This window comes from Macaca mulatta, chromosome 4 (genome assembly GCF_049350105.2).
Source record: "Macaca mulatta isolate MMU2019108-1 chromosome 4, T2T-MMU8v2.0, whole genome shotgun sequence".
Lineage (NCBI taxonomy): Eukaryota > Metazoa > Chordata > Mammalia > Primates > Cercopithecidae > Macaca > Macaca mulatta.
The window spans coordinates 37,719,331-37,741,965 of NC_133409.1; the positions used below are offsets into that span (position 1 = coordinate 37,719,331).

Here is a 22,635-nt window from a genome sequence, read left to right on the forward strand (position 1 = left end):
TGTGCACACAAAACTCTGAAATAACAGTATGAAATCATACGCAATCAAATATCAAAATGCCTTTTCAGCCCTTCAGCTCCAAGCTGACCCTGATGAGGGCAATATGATCTTGGTGGCTGTGCAGAGACATTCACCCAGGAAGGCTCCCGCTCCCTGGGCCTCTCCCTTTGCTTTATTTCCTAGGCCTCTGAGATTGGATTTCGTGAGGTGAGATGAGGGCAGGCCCAAGAAGGGTGGTTACCACTGAGCCCCAGTCACTATCAAGATGATAGAGGTACTGACACCTGACTCTCAGAAACTGCTACACCAGCTGAATGCCCTGTTGGAACAGAAGTCTGGATGTCAGTTAAAGATCTGTGGCTTGAGACAATTGAATTTGCACATGATAGACAATAGCCTCAGAATGATTGCAAGGCTACAGGACTTTGAAGTACAAGATGCTAGTCTAACTCAGTTCTTTGACTTTAACATAAAGGCATTTTCTCTGTGAATTTACTGGACAGATTCCTGTGTTAAATGAAAGTACAGTCCAAGCACCTTGGATGTGTTGGACTGAGCTGCTTCTATTTGGCTGTAAAATCAATAGAAGAGGAAGGGAATGTCCCATTGGCAACGGATGTATTCCAAATAGGTGAATAAAGGTTCACAGTTTCAGACTTGATGAGAATGGAAAAGATTGTATTGGAGAAGGTGTAATGTAAAGTGAAAGCTGCTACTGCCTTTCAATTTCTGCAACTCCACTATGCACTCATTCAAGAGAACTTGCCATTTGAAAGGAGAAGTGACCTCAATTTTGACTGGAAGCCCAACTTAGGGCATGTCAAGATCAAAAGCTCTAACCTTTAGAGTCTAAATCAAAGCCTTCTGTGTTGATATTGTCTATAATCATATTGGAGATCCAAAAGCAGAAGTATGTAGAGTTAATAAAATGAGTAGAATGTCTTCAGAAACATTCCAAGATAAATGGTAGAGATGTGACCTTCTGGAAAGGGCTTGTATCCAAGTGTTTAACTGAATACTCATCAAACAAGTTTTCCAAATCAAACATTCGGAAGTTGAAATGGATTGTTTCTGGGCATACTGCATTGCAACTGAAACATAGTTACTGCAGAAAAATTCACTGACCAACAATTCCTGAAATGGTTCCCTAATTGGTAAATTTAGTTCATTGTTATTCTCCATATAGAGAAAATTTTCCAATGCTATAATTTCTTTTGCAATTAAAATATTAATTATCTTCAGAATAAACAAAATGAAGTTGGAATTACAAAGGAGAAAATACTTCACTGATCTTTCAGTTAATATTTGAAGACATTTACTACATAGAAACTATAACACCTCAATAGTAAGGAATTATCCAACCTCTGATATGTAAGTCAGCCATTTCATGATCTTTTCAGCTTTGAAAACAGCATCCTTCTTAATAGCATGAATTTTGAAAGTAGCACTAAAATTGTGTTTTTATTGCACATCTTGCTGTATGTAGACCCACACTCAGGCTCATTTTAAGTTACACAAGCCTGAGTTAAGACAATAGGGACAAAAACTTTAAACCATATGTGAACAGATTTGAAACTATTCATGTGTAAGCAAAATGAATATGAATGTGGGTATTGTACCTAAAGAAAAAGTAAGATATGGCAGATGGTCTCCACTTTGGGTTTCCGAAAACTGTCAGGGTGTTTTGACACTGTAGTTACATATCATTGCTACAGCAGTTAGATGACTGTAAAGTAGTTATATGCTTGGTCACTGCATATATGATATATACTTGTCATCTAAATTTTATTTTAAAAAAATTTGCAGGGGCATTGTCGGCCCCAACCCTCTCTGTGCCCCTCAGATGCTGTAAGGTGAAAGAGAGGGCCCTGACAAGGATGAGACAATGGCAGCAGGCTGGCCACATGCACAGCCACCACTACTCCTGGTCTGTGGCCACTCCTGGGATAGGAACTGCTGGGCCACCCACTGACAACCATCTTGGCTATCCCCACTGCTTCCCAAACCATGTTCCAGTCTGGAGTTGAGCCTGAGTGGAATGGGAAGAAGACAAGACCCCACGCAGAACACCAGAGGCCGGACAGGTATCTCCAACCATCTTGGAGATACCAAAATAAAGCAACAAGCAGGGCACCCTGGGGAAGAAACTCTGGGGAGGGTGGAGATGGAAAGGGTGGAATGGACATGCTACGAGCTCCCTCACGCATCGCCATTTAAATTTCTTAACCCACAGTAATGATTTATCTTTTTCTACTCAAAACTAAATGTTGACATTCATATGATTATGAATCTTAGATATAAATACTTCACATTTAACAGTAATATTTAAGCAGACTTCAAATAAGTTTGGGTTTTTTGTTGTTTCTGTAAATAAGGTTATAGTAGCAACAAAAAGCTCTTCTCTGAAGCCTTTCCCCATAACTCTGCTCTATAGACTCCATAATAGCATAATGGGCTTAAACTATGAAGCCTCAAAACATCACAACTACATTAAGGCGATGTTCCCAAATTTAGGGGAACTGCCTATTAATATTATGCTATGGTGTAACCATGTATAGATTTAAATTCATCTGTGAAACATTCAAATCGAAGCTAAAAGTAAAAATATGAAATGCTAATGATAAGTCTGGAAAGGTACACCGTGAAACTTCATTTCTAACATTGATCTAACTTTCTAGATTATATCAATATATTGTATTTAGGTGGTATTAAAAAATGCTAAACTATTTAATTTAAATGTTGAATTTTAAATTATGAGGTCTACATCAAAACCAACATTTGACTAACGAACTCTTTAGGCATAATAAAGGTTAATATTCTAGGCAGTATAAATAGTTTCTTGGCACCCACCATGCAAGTAATACATAATTCAGAGATGTGCACTTTATTATACAGAAGGAACGTACCTCACCATAATAAAGGCTATATATGGCATTTATGTCACCACCCACAGCTAACATCCTAGGGAATGGGGAAAAGCTGAAAGCCTTTGTTCTAAGAACTGTAACAAGACAAGGAAGCCCACCTTCACCACTTCTATTTGACATTGTACTGGAAGTCCTAGCCAGAGCAATCGGCAAGAGAAAGAAATAAAGGATGAGGAGGAAGCAGAGCAAGATGGCCAAATAGAACCTTCCAGCGATTGTCTTCCTGCAGGATCACCAAACTGAACAACCATCCACACGAGAAAGCACCTTCATAAGAACCAAAAATCAGAAGAGTAATCACAATACTTTGCTTTAAAATCATATCAAGACAAGAGGCACTGAAGAAGGTAGGAAAGAAAGTCTTTAATTGCCAACACCACTCTCCCCCATCCTCCAGGTCACCACATGGTGTGGAGGGAAAATTTGTGCCCTTGGGAGAAGGAAAGTACAGTGATTGTGGGACTTTGCACTGGAAGTCAGTGATGCCGTGTAACAGCAGAAAGCAACATGGCACAGAATTCAGCCAGTGCCCACAGAGGGCACATTTAGAACAGCTCTAGCCAGAGGGGAATTGTCCTTCCCAGCAGTCAGAACCTGAGTTCCACCAAGCATCACCAGTGTGGGTTAAAGTTCTCTGGGGTTCTAAATAAACTCGAAAGGCAGTCTAGGCCAGGGGTTCCCAATCCGTAAGCCACAGACTGTGACCTATTAGGAATTGGGCTGCACAGCAGTACCAGTCGGTGGCCTGTTAGAAACCGGCTGCACAGCAGGAGGTGAGTGGCATTACTGCCTGAGCTCCGCCTCCTGTCAGATCAGTTGCAGCATTAGATTCTCATAGGAGTGGAAGCCTGTTGCGAACTGTGCATCTGAGGAATCTAGGTTGTATGCTCCTTATGAGAATTTAACTAATGTCTGACGATCTGAGATGGAACAGTTTTACCCAGAAACCATCCTCCACCCTGCCCATTAAAAAATTGTCTTCCACAAAACCAGTCCCTGGTGCCAAAAATGTTGGGGACCACTGATTTAAGCCACAAGGACTACAATTCCTAGGCAAGTCCTAGTGCTGTACTGAGCTCCGAACCAGTAGCCTTGGAGTGCCATAACCTAGTGAGACACCAGCTGGAGTGGTCAAAGGAGTGCTTGCATCACCCCTCCTCCAATTCCAGGCAGCACAGCTCACAGCTTTGAGAGAGAAACTCCATCTCTCTACCTTAAACAAGAAGAGAGGAGCATAGAAAGGACTTTGTCTTGCAACTTGGATAACAGCTCACCCACAGTAAAATAAAGCACCAAACAGAGTACTGAAGCCCCCAACCCAGGTCCTAGCTCCCTGATGACATTTCTAGACATACACTGGGCTATAAGGGAACTTTCTGCCTTGAATGGAAGGTCCTAGTCCTGGCAAGATTCATCACCTGCTAACTAAAGAGTCCTTGGGCCTTGAATAAACATCAGTGATAGCCAGGCAGTACTCACTACAAGCCTTGGGTGAGTCCAAGTACCATGCTGGCTTCAGGTGTGACCTAGCACCTTCCCAGCTGTGGTGGCCATGGGGTGAGACTCCTGCTTCACGAAAGGAGAGGGAAGAGTAAAAGGACTTTGTCTTACAAATTGGATACCAACTTAGCCACAGTAACATAAAGCACCAAGCAGAATCCTAAAGTTCTCAATTCCAAGACTTAGTTCCTGGGTGGCATTTCTAGACCCACTGTGGGCCAGAAAAGAACCCACTGCCGTTTCCTATAAGAAATGCTAAAGAAATTTCTTCAAACTGAAAGAAAAGAGCGTCAATAACCAATACGAAAGCATCTGAAGGTACAAAACTCACTGGTAATAGTAAGTACATAGGCAAACATGGAGTATTATAACCTATAATTGTGACGTAAACTTCTCATATCTTGAGTAGAAAAACTAAAATATGAACCAATCAAAAATAATAACGAGAAAAGCTTTTTAAGGCATAGATAGCATAATAAGATATAAATAGAAATTTTAAAAATTAAAAAGTATGGGGGATGAAGTTAAAGTATGGAGCTTTTATTAGTTTTTGCTTGTTTATGCGATCAATGTTAAGTTGTCATCAGTTTAAAATAAGAATTATAAGTTGTTATTTGCAAACTGCATGATAACATCAAATCAAAAAACCTACAACAGAGACACAAAAAATAAAAAGCAAAAATTAAAACATACCATCAGAGAAAAAACACCTTCACAAAAAGGAAGACAGGAAGGAAGCAAGGAAGACAATACCACAAAACAACCAGAAAACAAAAAACAAAATGTCAGGAGTATTTCCTTACTTAACAATAAAACATTAAATGTAAATGGACTAAACTCTCCAATCAAAAGACATAGAGTGGCTGAATGGATTAAAAACAAATAAAAGGCAATGACCTGTTGTGTACAAGAAACACACTTCACTTATAAAGACACGCATAGACTGAAAATAAAGGGATAGCAAAAGATATTCCATGCAAGTGGAAAACCAAAGGAGCAGGAGTGGCTACATTTTTATCAGACAGAATAGTTTTTAGGACAAAAACCATAAAAAGAGACAAAGAAATTAATTATATAATGATAAAGAGGTCAATTCAGTCAGAAGATACAACAATTGTAAATACATATGCACCTAACACTTGAGCACATAGATATATAAAGGAAATATTATTAGAGCTAAAGAGAGTGATAGACCCCAATGCAACAATAGCTGGAGATTTCAACATCCCACTTTCAACACTGGACAGATCATCTGGAGGGAAAAACAATAAAGAAACATTGGACTTAATCTGCATTATAGACCAACTGACCTAATAGATAGTTACAGAAAATTTCATCCAATGGCTACAGAATAAACATTTTCTCCACACATGGATCATTCTCAAGAAGAGACCATATGCTCGGTCACAAAGCAAATCTTAAAACATTTTTAAAAAATTGAGATCATATCAAGTATCTTCTCTAACCACAATGAAATAATACTAGAAATCGATAGCAAAAGGAATTTTGAAAACTATACAAACATATGGAAATTAAAGAATGTGCTCCTGAATTACCAGTGGGTTAATGAAGAAATTAAGAAGAGCGTTAAAAATTGTATTGAAACTAATGGAAATGGAAATGCAACATACCAAAACCTACAGGATACAGCAAAATCAGTCTAAGAGGAAAGTTTGTGGATATAAGTACCTACATTAACAAAGAAGAAAACCTTCAAATAAACAGCATAATGATGCATTTAAAAACTATAAAAAGAAGAGCAAACCAAATCTGAAATTAGTAGAAGAAAAATAATAAACATCAGAACAGAAATAAATGAAATTGAAATAAAAAAATACAAAAGAACAGTGAAACAAAAAGTTGGTTTTTTGAAAAGATAAACAAAATTGACTTTTAGTGAGATTAAGAAAAAAGAGAGAAGATAAATAAACTCAGAGTTGAAAAGTTAGACATTATAACCAATACTGCAGAAATTCTCAAGATCATTAGAGATTACTATGAGCAACTATATACCAATAAATTGGAAAACCTAGAAGACATGAATAAATTCCTAGACACATACAACCTCCCAAGATTGAACCATGAAGAAATCCAAAACCTGAATAGACCAATAACAAATAATAAGATTGAAACTGTAATAAAAGTTCTCCCGGCAAAGAAAAGCCCAGGACTTAATGGCTTCGGTGTTGAATTTTACCAAACAGTTAAAGAACTAATCCCAATCCTATTCAAACTATTCCAAAAATTAGAGAAGGGAATACTTCCAAACTCATTTAATGAGGCTAGTATTGCCCTGACACCAAAACCAAAGACACATAAAAAAGAAAACTACAGCCCAAAATTATTGATGAACATTGATGCAAAGATCCTCAACAAAATACTAGCAAATCAAATGCAAAAACACATTAAAAAATTATTCATCATGACCAAGTCGGATTTATCCCAAGGGTGCAAGGATGGCTCAACATACACAAATCAGTTGATGTGATGCATCATATCAACAGAATGAAGAACAAAAACCGTATGATCATTTCAATTGACACTGAAAAAATATTTGATAAAATTCATCATTCCTTCATAATAAAAACCCTCAATAACTGGGTATAGAAGGAACATACTTCAACACAATAATAGCCATTTATGACAAACCCATGGCTAGTATCATACTGAATGAGGAAAAACTGAAAGCTTTCCTCTAAGATCTGGAACAGACAAGGATGTCCCTTTTCACCACTATTATTCAACGTAGTAGTAGATGTCCTCACTAAAGTAATCAGACAAGAGAAGGAAATAAAAGACATCCAAATTGGAAGGAAAGAAGTAAAATTATTTTTGTTTGCAGATGCTATTATCCTATACTTGGAAAAACCTAAAGACTCCACCAAAAAACTAATAGAACTGGTAAACAAATTCAGTAAAGTTGCAGACAACAAAATCAACATACAAAAATCAGTAGCATTTCTATGTGCCAAGAGCAAGCAATCTGAAAAAGAAATCAAGAAAGGAATAGCATTTATAATAGCTATCAATAAAATACAATACCTAAGAATTAACTTACCCAAAGAAGTGAAAGCTCTCTAAAATGAAGTATGTAAAGCATTGATGTAAGAAATTGAAGGGGACACAAAACATGGAAAGATATTCCATGTTCATGGATTGGAAGAATCAATATTGTTAAAATGCCCATATTATCCAAAGCATTGTACAGATTCAGTGCAATCGCCATCAAAATACTAATGACATTCTTCACAGAAATAGAAAAGGAATTCTAAAATTTATGTGGAACCACAGAAGATCCAGAATAGCCAAAGCCATCCTGAGCGAAAAGAAAAAAACTGGAGAAATCACATTACCTGACTTTAAATTATACTACAGAGCTCTAGTAACCAAAACAGCATGGTACTGGCATAAAAACGGACACATAGACCAATGAAACAGAATAGAGAACCCATAAATAAATCTAAACATCTATAGTGAACTCATTTTCAACAACGATGCCAAGAGCATATATTGGGAAAAGGACAGTCTCTTCAATAAATGGTGCTGGGAAAACTGGATATCCACAGGCAGAAGAATGAAAGTAGACCCCTATCTCTTCACCATATAAATAAAAATGAATTATAGATTTAAATATTTGACCTCAAACTATGAAACTACTAAAAGAAAACTTTGGGGAAACTCTCCAGGACATTGGTCTGAACAAAGATTTCTTGAGTAATACCTCACAGGCACAGGTAACTAAAGTAAAAATGGACAAATGGAATCACATGAAGGTAAAAAGTCTCTGCATAGCAGGGGAAACTATCAAGAAAGTTAAGAGACAACCCACAGAATGGGATAAAATATTTGCAAACTACCCATCTGACAAGGGATTAATAACCGGAATATATAAGAAGCTAAAACAACTCTATAGGAAAAAAATCAAATAATCAAATTAAAAAATGGGCAAACGATTTGAATAGACTTTTCTCAAAAGAAGTTATACAAACGGCAAACAGGCATATGAAAAGGTGTTCAACATCACTGATCATCAGAAAAATGCAAATCAACAAGGGCACGGTGGCTCACGCCTGTAATCCCAGCACTCTGGGAGGCCTAGGCGGGCGGATCACCTGAGTTCAGAGTTCGAGACCAGTCTGGCCAACATGGTGGAGCCTCGTCTCTATTCAAAATACAAAAATTAGCTGGGTGTAGTGGCGGGCGCCTGTAATCCCAGCTACTCAGGAGGCTGAGGCAGAAGAATCACTTGAACCCAGGAGGCAGAGGTTGCAGTGAGCTGAGATCGCACCAATTGCACTCCAGCATGGGTGGCAAGAGTGAGGCTCTGTTGCAAAAAAAAAAAAAAAAAAAAATAAGAAAGTAAAAAAGCAAATCAAAACTACAATTATATCATCTCGCACCGGTTAAAATTGCTGGTGAGGATGTGGAGAAAAGGGAATCTTCGTATGCTGTTAGTGGGAATGTAAATTAGTACGGTCACTGTGGAGAACAGTTTGGAGGTTTCTCAAAACACTAAAAATGGAGCTACCATATGATCCAGCAATCCCACTGCTGGGTATATGCCCCTCAAAAAGGAAATCAGTATATAGAAAAGATATCTACACTTTCATGTTCATTGCAACTCTGTTCACATAGCCAAAATTTGGAAACAACCATGTGGTACATGCACAGAATAAAGTACTATGCAGCCACAAAAAGAATGAGATTCAGTTATTTGCAACAATATGAATGGAACTGGAGATAATTAGGTTATGTGAAATAACATAAGTTAGGCACAGAAAGACAAACATCACATGTTCTCACTTATTTGTGGGATCTAAAAATCAAACAATTGAACCCATAGAGATAGAGAATAGAAAGATGGTTACCAGAGGCTGGGAAGGGTAGTTAGGGGAGGGGTGGGGGAGAAAGTGAGATTAATGGGTACAAAAAAAATAGATAAAATGAATGAATAAGGTCTAGTATTCGATAGCACAACAGGGTGACTATAATCAATAATAATTGTACATTTTAAAAGACCTAGAAGAGTATAATTGAATGGTTAGTAATACAAAGGATAAATGCTAGAGGGGATGGAAACCCCATTCTTCATGATGTGATTATTACCATTGCATGCCTGTGTACAAACATCAAAACATCTCGTGTACCCTGTAAATATATACATCTACTACGTACCCATGAAAGTTAAGAATAAAATAATTAACAAAAAAAAGTTGAATAAGTAAATTCATCTTTAAATTAGGTTATTAGACATAGTTTGTCACTGAAGAAATATGCAAACTTTCTTCTATGATGCAATGAAAATGTCTGAACAAAATTGTACTTCTCTTAACTGCTCAGAAACTCTTAGAACTATACTTAATGTCCAATTGTAATGAGCAGCTCTTAACCATGATGCCTCATAACAACTGCTTCCTCTATTCATATGGTTTCTAGTTTGTTGTTAAGACTAAACTATCCTATTTTTAATTATATTAGATATAATTAGAAACTTCAAATCCTTCTGGAATGATATGACATATAAATGCTAAATAAATTAATTAAATAAAAAAGAAGAGTGATGACAGCCTGTTCCTTTAACACTCAGTCTAAGAGGTGATGTGGTCCCAAAAGTTTGGTGTCTATGAGAAGAGGAAGCAATCGACTCTGTGCATACTTCAAACATACTCAATAGGATGAGATATGATTCTATGAGAGCAGGGAAGGATATTGAGTCCTCCCTTTCTCTCACATCCTACATCCAGTCTTTCAGCAAAACCTGCCAGTGCTACTTTCAGACTTTATTCGGAATCTGTCCACTTCTCAATACCTAAACGTCTACCGTCTCTTGATCTCAGACACCATCATCTCTCTGCCAAAATTATCATAACAGCTTTTTAACTGTCCTCTGCTTCTTTGGTGACCTATACCCTGGAATCTATTCTCTACATTGCAATCCTCCTGCCCTTCTGCCTCTATTTCCTGCTTTTCTCCTCTTCTGTCACATCACTGTAACCACACTAACCCTTTTTCTGTTCCATAGGTTAGACACATACTCTCACCACAGGATCCTGGAATTTAGAATTCCCTCAGCCTGGAATGCACTTTTCTTGGGTACTCATATGATCTGTCGCCTCATTTCTTTCAGGTCTTCACTGAAATCTCACTGCGATGCCCTCTGATGACCTTTTAAAAATTTCAGCCCCATGCTTGCCACCCTATTCACCTTCCCCACTTATTTTTTCCATAACATTTACTTCCACCTCATATCGTAGATAGGTAGACAGATGAAAGATATCTATATAAAGATAGATAGATATATGATAGATAGATAATTATCTTTTTAAAAAAATGTATTACCTCCCCACACTAGAATATAAATTTCAAGAGGACAGGAATTTTTAATCTGTTTTGTTCACTTCATTGCCAAGAACAGTGTCTAGACATAATAGGTAGTCAAAAAAAATTGCAGAGTTAATAAATTAAGGCAGCTGGGTGTGATGGCTCATACCTGTAATCCCAGCACTTTGGGAGGCCGAGCAGGTGGATCACTTGAGGCCGGGGGTTCAAGACCAGCCTGGCCAACATGGTGAAACCTGTCTCTACTGAAAATACGAAAAACTAGCTGGGCGTTGTGGCTCACACTTGTCATCCTCAGGAGGCTGAGGCATGAGAATTGCTTGGACCTGGGGGATAGAGGTTGCAGTGAGCTGAGATCATGCCACTGCACTCCAGCCTGGGTGACACAGAGTCTCTCTCTCGGAAAAAAAAAAAAAAAAAAAAAAGTGGAGAGAGTGAGAGAATTTAGGAGGCAAGAAATTCAGACATCATTAGTTGATGGAAAACATAAAGGGGCGACTGGGTTCCTTGAAATGAAGTGAATGGGACATCCTTGTGGGGATGTTCAGGAGGCCCTTGGAGATGAGGTTGTAGGGAAAGGCCATTTGGAAATAAGTCAATTCAGTTCATAGTGGAAGTAATAATAGAGTGCTTGCCTTCTAGAAACTAAAGCACTGACATATGACATGATTAAATAATAAATAATTATGATACAATTAAATAAGAATAGAGTATGCTGGGCGTGGTGGCTCAAGCCTGTAATCCCAGCACTTTAGGAGGCCAAGACGGGAGGATCACGAGGTCAGGAGATCGAGACCATCCTGGCTAACACGGTGAAACCCCGTCTTTACTAAAAAAAATACAAAAAACTAGCCGGGCAAGGTGGCGGGCGCCTGTAGTCCCAGCTACTCGGAAGGCTGAGGCAGGAGAGTGGCGTGAACCCGGGAGGCAGAGCTTGCAGTGAGCTGAGATCCGGCCACTGCACTCCAGCCTGGGCGACAGAGCGAGACTTCGTCTCAAAAAAAAAAAAAAAAAAAAAAAAGAATAGAGTACAAGATTATGATATATAACACTGGAATTTGTCAAAATCCATCTTATCAAAATCAAGGTGTCTCTGTAAGTAGTTTTTGTGGGTTGGTTTGTTTGTTTGTTTAAGACAGAGTCTAGCTCTGTCACCCAGGCTGGAGTGCAGTGCCACTATCTTGGCTTACTGCAACCTCTGCCTCCCAGGTTCAAGCAGTTCTCCCTGCCTCAGCCTCCCAAGTAGCTGAGATTATAGGTGCCCACCACTGCGCCCCACTAATTTTTGTATTTTTAGTAGTGATGGGGTTTTGCCAAATTGGCCAGGCTGGTCTCGAACTCCTGACCTCAGGTGATCCTCCCACCTCGGCCTCCCAAAGTACTAGACTTACAGGCATGAGCCATCGCACCCAGCCAGTTTCTGTGGTTTTTTTCTATTATTATTATTATTATTATTATACTTTAAGTTCTGAGATACATGTGCAGAACGTGCAGGTTTGTTACATAGGTATATATGTGCCATGGTGGTTTGCTGCACCCACTAACCCATCATCTACATTAGGTATTTCTCCTAATGTTATCCCTCCCTTAGCCCCCCACACCCTGATAGGCCCTGGTGTGTGATGTTCCCCTCCCTGTGTCCATGTGTTCTCATTGTTCAACTCCCACCTATGAGTGAGAACATGCAGTGTTTGGTTTTCTGTTCCTGTGTTAGTTTGCTGAGAATGATGGTTTCCAGCTTCATCCATGTCCCTGCAAAGCACATGAACTCATTCTTCTATATGGCTGCATAGTGTTCCATGGTGTTATGTGCCACGTTTTCTTTATCCAGTCTACCATTGATGGGCATTTGGGTTGGTTCCAAGTCTTTGCTATTGTGAATAGTGCCGCAGTAAACATACATGTGCATGTGTCTTTATAGTAGAATGATTTATGATCCTTTGGTATATACCCAGTAATGGGATTGCTGAGTCAAATGGTATTTGTGGTTCTAGATCCTTAAGGAATCACCACACTGTCTTCCACAATGGTTGAATCAATTTATACTCCCACCAACAGTGTAAAAGCGTTCCTCTTTCTCCACATCCTCTCCAGCATCTGTTGTTTCCTGACTTTTTAATGATCACCATTCTAACTGGCATTGTGTGGTTTTGAGAATAGTTCCAAAAGAGGAATTCCTAAAACAATTTTAGCCTTGTGTATTCAGAAAGAAGTATGTGAACCGACATGATTTTCTTAGGTGTATAAGATGTTGGTTTCCTTACATTAAAATTAATAGTGCTGCTTTCATCATACTTAATATCTCTTTAGTCTAGACCTGACTTAAACCACTTACAATCCTGACATATCACCTCTTAGGTTACAATCAGCTTACACTTTAAGGACTTTACTACATTAATCTCACCAGCTATCTTATCAATGAGAAAAGAAAACTGTTAATCTTAAACCGATGTGACTCTATTTTGCCATTTACTCATATAGTTTTCAAATCACAGACCCACACAGGGAAATATTTTTCTGTTCACTGGTGAGGAGTCAGAGACCAGAGATGTTCACATTGAATGTGATTATTTCTTTATTTTCTTTATTTTATTATTATTTTTTTTGAGACTGAGTCCCGCTCTGTCGCCCAGGCTGCAGTGAGGTGGCTCGATCTCGGCTCACTGCAAGCTCCACCTCCTGGGTTCAAGCCATTCTCCTGCCTCAGCCTCCAGAATAGCTGGGACTACAGGCACCCACCACCACACCCGGATAATTTTTGTATTTTTTTAGTAGAGACAGGGTTTCACCATGTTAGCCAGCATGGTCTCGATCTCCTGACCTCGTGATCCACCAGCCTCGGTCTCCCAAAGTGCTGGATTTACAGGCGTGAGCCACCGCATCCGGCCCACATGTGATGATTTCTAAGCTACCTTCTAGCTCTGATTTCTGTGACTTCATAATTCATATTTACTCTCCCAGTAAATATACTCATAGTAGATGAAAAATAAGCTATACTGAAACTTAAGAGTTGATCGTGGATCTATGCAATGATCATCAACAAAGTTTTCCCCGGTAAATCAAGGTGATATTCACTAGTGAATTTTTCACAAGTTGTTTCTTTACCTGTTAGGATTATTACAGGGGATCCAGTTTACTTCAGGGTCTGGGATGTCCTCCAGGTATGGATAGAGAGAGTCCCTGGTGAAGTTCCAGCCATAAATACCATCTTCTGGAGTCACAATAATATGCGCACCCTGTTAAAAATGCACCTTAATCAAAAGGGGGACTTGCAAAAGGAGCTGAGGAACTGAGTGGCAGAGTAACAACCATTTGGGCTTCCCCCCACGCCCCTTAAATCTTATTTTGTTTTCTATATTTTTATAATTTATTTTCTTTTCCAAAGGTTTTTAATTTCCTTTTTTTTTCAGTGCAGTGTTGTTTCTTTTCATTTTTCTTTTCTTTTCTTTATTTCTAATTTTAGATTCAGAGGGTACATATGCGGGTTTGTTACATGGATATGTTACATAATGGTGAGGTTTGGGCTTCTAGTGGCGCATTTTCTCTCTCTCTCTCTCTCTCTCTTTTCTTTTTTGAGATGGAGTTTTGCTCTTGTTGCCCAGGCTGGAGTGCAATGGCACTATCTCGGCTCACCGCAACCTCCACCTCCCGGGTTCAAGCGATTCTCCTGCCTCAGCCTCATGAGTAGCTAGGATCACAGGCACCTGCCACCACGCCTGGCTAATTTTTGTATTTTTAGCAGAGATGGGGTTTCTCCATATTGATCAGGCTGGTCTTGAACTCCCGACCTCAGGTGATCCGCCCGCCTTAGCCTCCCAAAGTGCTGGAATCACAGGCATGAGCCGCCGCGCCCGACTTAGTCAAGCATTTTAATTTTCTAATCCTGCCATTGTTGTTTCCTATGGCAGTTGTTAACTATAAACCTAGCTTGTCCTGGAACCAAGCCTCTCCTTGAACTTTGGCTGATAATTGTGCCTGTGTCAGGACTGACTAATAAATGGTCTGTTTGTTTCCTCCTGTGCCCCAGCCTTCCCCTGCAAACATGATTCCTGCTTCTCAGAAAAAGAGGAGGCACAAACTGGTTACTTGAACTGTGCCATGCCTGCAAGTACTGCCTGAGCTAACCTGGGCACCTTCTGATTAGAGAGTCACCTTAAAAAGCTCTGTGATCTTTAAGGAAATAGTTGGACTAAGGGTGAAAAAGAACATCAGAACTCCTGATAACCTTTTAAATATTAGTATATATAAGAATATAGGGCAGGCACAGTAGCTCATGCCTGTAATCCCAGCACTATGGGAGCCCAAGGCGGGTGGATCACCTGAGGTCAGGAGTTCAAGTCCAGCCTGGGCAACATGGCAAAATGCCATCTCTACAAAAAATACAAAACTTAGCTGGGCACGGTGGCACGCACCTGTGGTCCCAGCTACTCTGGAGGCTATAGTGGGAGAATCACCTGAGCCCGAGAAGTCAAGGCTGCAGTGAGCCGTGATCACACCACTACACTCCATCCTGGGTGACAGAGTGAAACCCTGTCTCAACAACAACACAAAAGAATACGTATTTATGGATATATGTAATACACATTTATCCATGACTTTTATCACACTTCATATATCCCTGGTCTACACCTAATCGATTAATGGCTTTTAAAATAATATTCATATAAACCACAATTTATACTGTATGATTAACTTGAAACTGAAACCTTCACTCAACTTAAGGACTCACAATGCATTACATATACTTTTATCTTGTAATTAGAATGAAGTATGAAGTATATAATGCATGCTGGCAAGGAATTGAAAACTTGTTTGTTTTCAGATTATAAATTTATTCCAAAACCTGCAAACCCTTAATAGCACATGAGTACATGAAGGCCACTAATACTCTAAAAATAGCACCTGGTCCCTGATCCATTTATCCTCCATCCTCCATCTGTACCAGAAAAAGGGAACAAAGTTGTTGAATTTATGGCCAGTTCCTCAAAGGTCTGCTGCTTCTTGATAATGAGCAAATTGTTCTTTTCTTAACATTGTTCTTACTGTTAGGGTAGTGCCCTTGCTCTAATTTTGAGAGGAAACTAGAATTCTAACTGTAAAATAAAGGTTCTTGGCTACTCTGATACATATGTCATCTAATAGTATAAAGGACCCTGACACTGGCCCTGTCTCCTAGGACCCCTCCTTTCTCATAGAATCCAGTACAGTGGAGAGATGGTACCTGCTGTGCTGCTGATGTGATCGCTCCTTCCAAAATGTCCAGATTACGATTCATTAATGCCAAAGCCTCCTCACGAGACGCTGGTGTTAGGGTGACATTGGGCAATATCACTGCATGTTCATAAACAGCTGCAGTGAAAGTGTCCTGGCAGCTGGTTCTTGAGACATAGAAAAGCAAAACTGCCACACAAGCCGGCAACTGAGTAGTCATGCTGAAGTCCAATGACTGCTGAAAAACAGAGCATGTCCTGGTATTTATAGAGAGAAGACACGTGGTGTCCAGAGTTAGTACCTTAAAAATAAACTATGGAAGTTGATTAAGAAAACTCTATGATTTCACAGCATGGTTAGTTAACAAAGGACCCTCCCTTATTGCAGTAATTTGTGAAGAGTAAATCAAGAACTGTGTGTACATTATTTCGCTAGTGCTGCCTGACAAAATACAATAAACTGGGTGGTGTAAAATATAAAAAAATTTATTGTTTCGCGGTTCTGGAGGCTAGAGGAAGTCCCAGAGGAAGGTGTCAGCAGAGTTGGTTCCTCCCGAGGGCGGTGAGGGAAGGATGTGTTCCAGGCCTCTCTCCTTGACCCATAGATGGCTGCCTTCTCCCTGTGTCTCTTCATATGATATTCTCCCCATGTGTGTGTCTGTGTCCAAGTTTTCCCTTTTTGTGAGGACACCACTCTCATCTTTAACATGAGGAAAAGGAAAATCCCAGCTCTAGCTTCTTTTATCGTTGTTGTTGTTGTTGGTTGTTTTTTGTTGTTGTTGTTTTGAGACAGAGTTTCACTCTTGTCACCCAAGCTGCAGTGCAGTGGCACAATCTCAGCTCACTGCAGCCTCCACCTCTCGGGTTCATGCGATTCTCCTGCCTCAGCCTCCCAAGTAGCTGAGATTACAGGTGCCTGCCACTATGCCCAGCTAATTTTTTGTATTTTTAGTTGAGATAGGGTTTTGCCATGTTGGGCAGGCTGGTCTCAAACTCCTGACCTCAGGTGATCCACCTCCTTTGTTTTTATACCAACTAAGGGCAGAAAAAAAAAGTCAAGTGAAGGTCATAAACCCAGGGCTACAGGCCACTAAAAGACTGAGACTGAGTCATAGGACCCATTAGATTTAGTGCCCACTGTACTCCAGTATAACTTCATCTTAATTAACTAGATCTGAAATGACCCTGTTTCCAAAAAAGATTACATTCTAAGATACTGGCAGTTAGGACTTCAACTTATAAATTTTTGGAATTCATATATTTTGGAATGTCAGCACATAGACGTTCAAATAATTTTAAAACTTTTATTATTATTTTCATGTGAATATTTCAGCTCTACACTTGGATTTGCTTTTGTTTCCTCAAAATGGGGAAGCCAGGACAAAGAGGAATACAAAAGAGTTACACATTTTCTATTGCTATATAACAAATTATCCCCAAATTCAGCAACTTCAAAAAGCAAACATACATTATCTCCCACTTTCCGTGGGTCAGGAATCCAGGGGCAGTTTAGCTGGTGCCTCTGGCCCAAAGTCTCTTTCACAAGGCTGCAGTCAAGCAGCCGCCAAGGCTAGTTACACCAAGGCTTGACTCCAGGAGGATTCACTTCCAAGCTCCAAGTTCCCTCATGTGGCTGACGGCAGAGCTCAGGTCCTCATTGGCTGCTACCCAGAGACATGAGTTCCTAGTGATGCAAGCCTCACCACAGGGCAGCCAGCAGTATGGTATCTGGATTCCCTTAGAGGAGAGATTCCCAGAGAGCAAGTGAACCCACTTGAGAAGGAAGCCACGGATGCTTCGTAATGTAATCGGGGAAGCAACACTTCATCACTTTTGCTCTATTCTATCCAATAAAACATTAGGAACCAACTTTGAAGCTGCTTATCACAGAGGCAACAGAAGTGTACGAAGAATGAGAGCAAAAACAATAAAATAAAATACTGGGAGCTGGGGAGGGAGATCCAGAGCGAGGAGAGGGAAATTATATCAAATAGAAAAACTGTTCGTAGATTTTGATACTAAGTTGGCAAATTTTGTTTCAGTTGTGCATTAAGGGTAATATTTACAGAATTAGTGTTTATGTTTTTCCATTTTATTTTTAGATCTGTTTGTCTTTGAATGGTATTTTTATAATTCAATATGCAAACATGCATATCTAATTTTTTACTTTAGTAACTATAATGCATTTATTCTGCAATTGCCAAGGTAACCCAGCGGTTGTGTTTGGCTGGTCCTCCTGAGTCTCCGGTAAACACCAGCTTCTCTGACTGCTTGCTGACCTCTTAGGGCCTTTTCATGCCCAGGTGGGTGGGAATACCACATATTTCACAAACAGATGTCATTATTATGTAACAATTTATAAAAGGAAGCACTGAAATAAAAGTTAAAACTGAGATGAGTTGCCAAGAAGTTAAAAAATTACTTATTTGCCCTTCTTAGATTAAAAATATTGAACCTCCCATGGAGTTTCTAGTCCAACTCATAAAGAGCTTGGCAGTCATTTTTCCCATGCTCACAACAAGAAAAAAGCTAAACAAATGAAAATCAACAACTTTTCTAAGATGCATCAGAGAACTGAGATCACAGGACAAACTGCGGTCCTCAAAATTGAAGAGACAGGCAAACACAGAGGGTAAGAGTGTACTGGGAGCAGAGTCCTCTATGGCTGGCGCCAGTACCATGGGGTCACTTGAACTGTAATTGACGAATTGCTGGAGGCTCAGGGTGGACAACCTTGAGAGTTCTGGTCTGTTCTTCTAAATAAAAGCCTGCCCTCAAAGTAAAGTATTTTACCAGAGCCTAACCTACCTAGGGGAAGGAAAAACTCCAACCCCAGCCACTCTAATCTTTAACATGGGGAAAGGGAAAATCTCAGCTCTGTCTTGTTTTTATGCCAACTAATGGCAGAAGAAAAAAGCCAAGTGAAGTTCATAAACCCAGGGGTACAGGCTCACTAAAAGACTGAGACTGAATCATGGGACCAATAACCCTGTCCCTCCTCCAGCATGTCACTGCCACATGAATCTAGCCTTTCTGGCCTACCTAGCATATACTAGCTGAGAGCAAATCTTCAGATGAAATACTGCAGTTCGGCCAGGTGTGGTGGCTCACGCCTATAATCCCAGCACTTTGGGAGGCTGAGGCGGGCGGATCACCGAAGGTCAGGAGTTTGAGACAAGCCTGACCAACATGGAGAAACCCCGTCTCTACTAAAAATACAAAAATTAGCTGGGCATGGAGGGAGTGGGGTGGGGGGCGCCTGTAATCCCAGCTACTCGGGAGGCTGAGACAGGAGAATTGCTTGAACCCGGGAGGTGGAGTTTGTCTTGAGCCGAGATCGTGCCATTGCACTGCAGCTTGGTGACAGAGTGAGACTCCATCTCAAAGAAAAAAAAAAAAAGAGAGAAAAATAAATAGAAATAGAAACAGTGCAGTTCTTGCAGTAGAGTATCATCAGCAGGACATGGACCTGGGAGGCACCAACAGCCTCTACTACAACTCCTAGGGTGGTTCTCTGGATCCTTAACCCTGCTGCTACAGCCTGCCAAGGTCCCCAAATGCAGCCCTTCTGCTCACACAGAGTAGAAACTGGGAGAATTGTCTCCAAGGAAACGACTTTGAGTGTAGACAAAAGCCCTAATTGGTACCTCCAGACTCCTTCAACCAAATTTGCATAGATGGAGCAGATTGCCTTTTGCAAGGAAAACATAACATCGCACCGTCCAGAACAGAGCAAGACCCACAGTGTTCTGGATTTTGCTAGCAGAGCAGTGATCACCCCAACCCAGGCAGCAGACCCCCAGAGGAACTCAGAAGAAAGTCCTGCCCAGCTTATGCAGAGAGAATCAGAAACAAGGGAAAAGGAGAAGAGAGCAAGGACTGAGTGGAGTGAGCACGGCCTCTGGCACTTCACCCGGTGAACTCTGAAAAGCCATGTGCACAGCGTGTAAAAGTGTGTCCACATACATGTGTCCGATAAAAGATTGATTGGCAGTCGGCCTCTGCATTGCCACTCAAAATATATGCACATATTTTCATATTTAGTATCTACAACACGATGTCAATTCTTTTGTTGATATTTAGGAAAAACTATTCGTTTTTCCTCTGCTCTCACACCTCAACAATTAACACAAAAGACTGGTTACCCCCAAGTAGGTGGGGATTTCTCCCCACTAGAAAGCAAGTAATTGACTGTAGCAGACATCAGCTGGCTATCTTCCAGTTCAATCCAAACACTATTTATCCAAAGATAGCATCAGATCCCGCATACTAAGGGCTCAGTCCCACAAAACCGCCCCCTCCTTCCCACCAGTAACAAGTCTGGGCCTCCAGATCTTCCGACCAAATGGCTCTGGGTTGGGGTTTCCATGACCCCTTTTTTTGGGTTCAATTAATTTGCTAGAGTGGTTCACAGAACTCGCGGAAACACTTACCTTTAGTGGCTTATTGTAAAGGATATTACAAAGGATACAAATGAAGAGGTGCAGAGAGCGAGGTATGGGGGAAAGACTGGAGAGCCTTCCACGCACCCCTAGATATGCCACCCTCCAGGAACCTCCACGTGTTCAGCTGTAAGGAAACTCTGCACTCTGTCCTTTTGGGTTTTTATGGAAGCTTCATTACATAGTCACGATTGACAACCGTGTAGAAATGCGATTGGACAAAAAGGATATGATCCCATACTAACAGTTTGAGTGGGGAAACCCAGTAGAGTTTGTCTGTTCAGGTTTGTCTTGACATCTCTTTGTAGCATTTCTTCCTCTAGGGTATGGGGTGGGACCCTCTCTGAAATGAGGGTCTTTTGAGCCACAATCAGATTGTAGTCCTGCCTTAGGGAGGACAGGGGAATGTCAGAGAGGGAGATGCTGTTTCATCAGGCCTGCTCCTGAGGCCTAAAACCCCCTAATGTTAAAAAAACAAACAAACAAACAAACAAAAAAACCCTAACAAAGGATATGGGATTTATAAGCCGGGAACTATAATATCACAAGTTGTTAATGTTACAAGAATACATATTGTTGCATAGGACTTAATAAAACTATTTTTGCATTGTTAATGTAGCCTATAAACATGATGATGTAGCTTGAACTTGCTCTCATGAAAGAAAAAATTTGTTTGCTTACCAGTGAGTTATACTCTGCTGTATCAGAAATATTAAGTCAAGCCATAAGAGTGGCTTCACTCTCCGTAGAAAGATTTCAGATGAGGAAGATACAGCTGTGAGAGCTGAGTCTAGCAGAGCGATCGTTTTTATCAATGACAAACAAAATAAGTGTGGTTGGGGGAGGGAGAAGAGACAAAAAGATCAAAGAAAATAAAAAGCAAAAGGTATTAAAATGTGGGGGGAAAATTACTCCAAGAAGTATAGGCTTAGTAAGAGCTGAAAACTGACCACGAGATTTGCCTTTTTTTTTTTCAGACAAGTTCTCACTCTGTTGCCTAGGCTGGAGTGCAGTGGTACAATCTTGGCTCACTGCAGCCTCTACCTCCTGGGCTCCAGTGATCCTCCCACCCCAGCCTCTCCAGTAGCTGGCACCATAGGGACATACCAGCATACTCGGCTAATTTGTTGTTGTTGTTGTTATTGTTTGTAGAGACAGGGTTTTGCCATATTGTCCAGGCTGGTCTCAAACTCCTTGGCTCAAGCCATCTGCTTGCCTTGGCCTTCCAAAGTGCTGAGATTACAGGTGTGAGTTACGGTAGCCTGCCCCGAGATTGGATTTTAAAGTTCCTTTTAATAAAGAGAGGGGGGCAGGAGTCAGCTTACATAAAAATGCATGAGGTGAGAGGTGCCGAGGAAACTGGGGCAACCAGAGCGCGTAATGCAGCCTCCAGACAACTGGCTTAGGAAAGAGAAGAAAGAAGTCTAGAAGGAACCAACGTGAGGCAATAAAGAGGGAAGATGGCCACCTCCTGCACACAAAGGAATCTGGGGCACAAACCTAAGATCTGAGAGCGATAGTCCCTGAAGGGAGAATCAAGGAAAGATGGGAGGGGGAAACGGAGTGTGTTTTCTGCTGCCCAGAATATCTCTGACTTCCTGGTCCTGGACTGCATTACAGCAGGTAGAAATAAACACTTAGGAAGAGTTCAGGAATGCATTTGCCAAACATTCTGTGGACGTAAGAGGTGTCTCCTACATAACCCAGAGAACCCAGCTGCTCTTCAGTATGTCTCTTTCCAGAGTTAATCAGTGACCAACCAGAAAAATGACTAAGAGAGCCAGGACAGTGGGCCAGAGGTATCTGGGGAAAAGGTGACACGGTGGTCCTGTCTAGGAAGCTCCCAGCCTGGCACAGCCTGCAATAAATGCCTGAGCACTGAGAGGGGCTCAACCAAGATTGGGTAGATTTTAGAACAGAATAATTTCAGAAGGAAATGAGATGTGATCTGAATGACATAACTTATTTTATTTTATTTTATTTTATTTTATTTTATTTATTTATTGAGAAGGAGTTTTGCTTTTCTTGCCCCAGGCTGGACTGCAAAGATGTGGTCTCAGCTCACTGCAACCTCCACTTCCCAGATTCAAGTGATTCTCCTGTCTCAGCCTCTCGAGTAGCTGGGATTACAGGCACGCACCACCACGATGAGCTAATTTTTGTATTTTTAGTAGAGACGGGGTTTTTCCATGTCAGCCAGGCTGGTCTCAAACTCCT

The 22,635-nt window shown here is 40.6% G+C and overlaps 1 protein-coding gene and 1 pseudogene across 1 annotated transcript in view; one reads left to right on the plus strand and one right to left on the minus strand.

The window, feature by feature from the left end:
* Positions 1-16,434, minus strand: part of VNN1 (vanin 1) — a 34,377-nt gene extending 17,943 nt beyond the window's left edge. The window contains exons 1-2 of the mRNA XM_001102153.5: positions 15,988-16,434; positions 13,872-14,002 (exon numbers count right to left, since the gene is read on the minus strand). Of these exons, the coding sequence (XP_001102153.3) occupies positions 13,872-14,002; positions 15,988-16,197 (341 nt within the window). The 5' untranslated portion in view covers positions 16,198-16,434. The remainder of the gene's footprint in view (positions 1-13,871; positions 14,003-15,987) is intronic.
* On the plus strand, positions 135-1,276 carry LOC114677491 (cyclin-G1 pseudogene; annotated as a pseudogene).
* Positions 16,435-22,635: the final 6,201 nt, after the last annotated feature.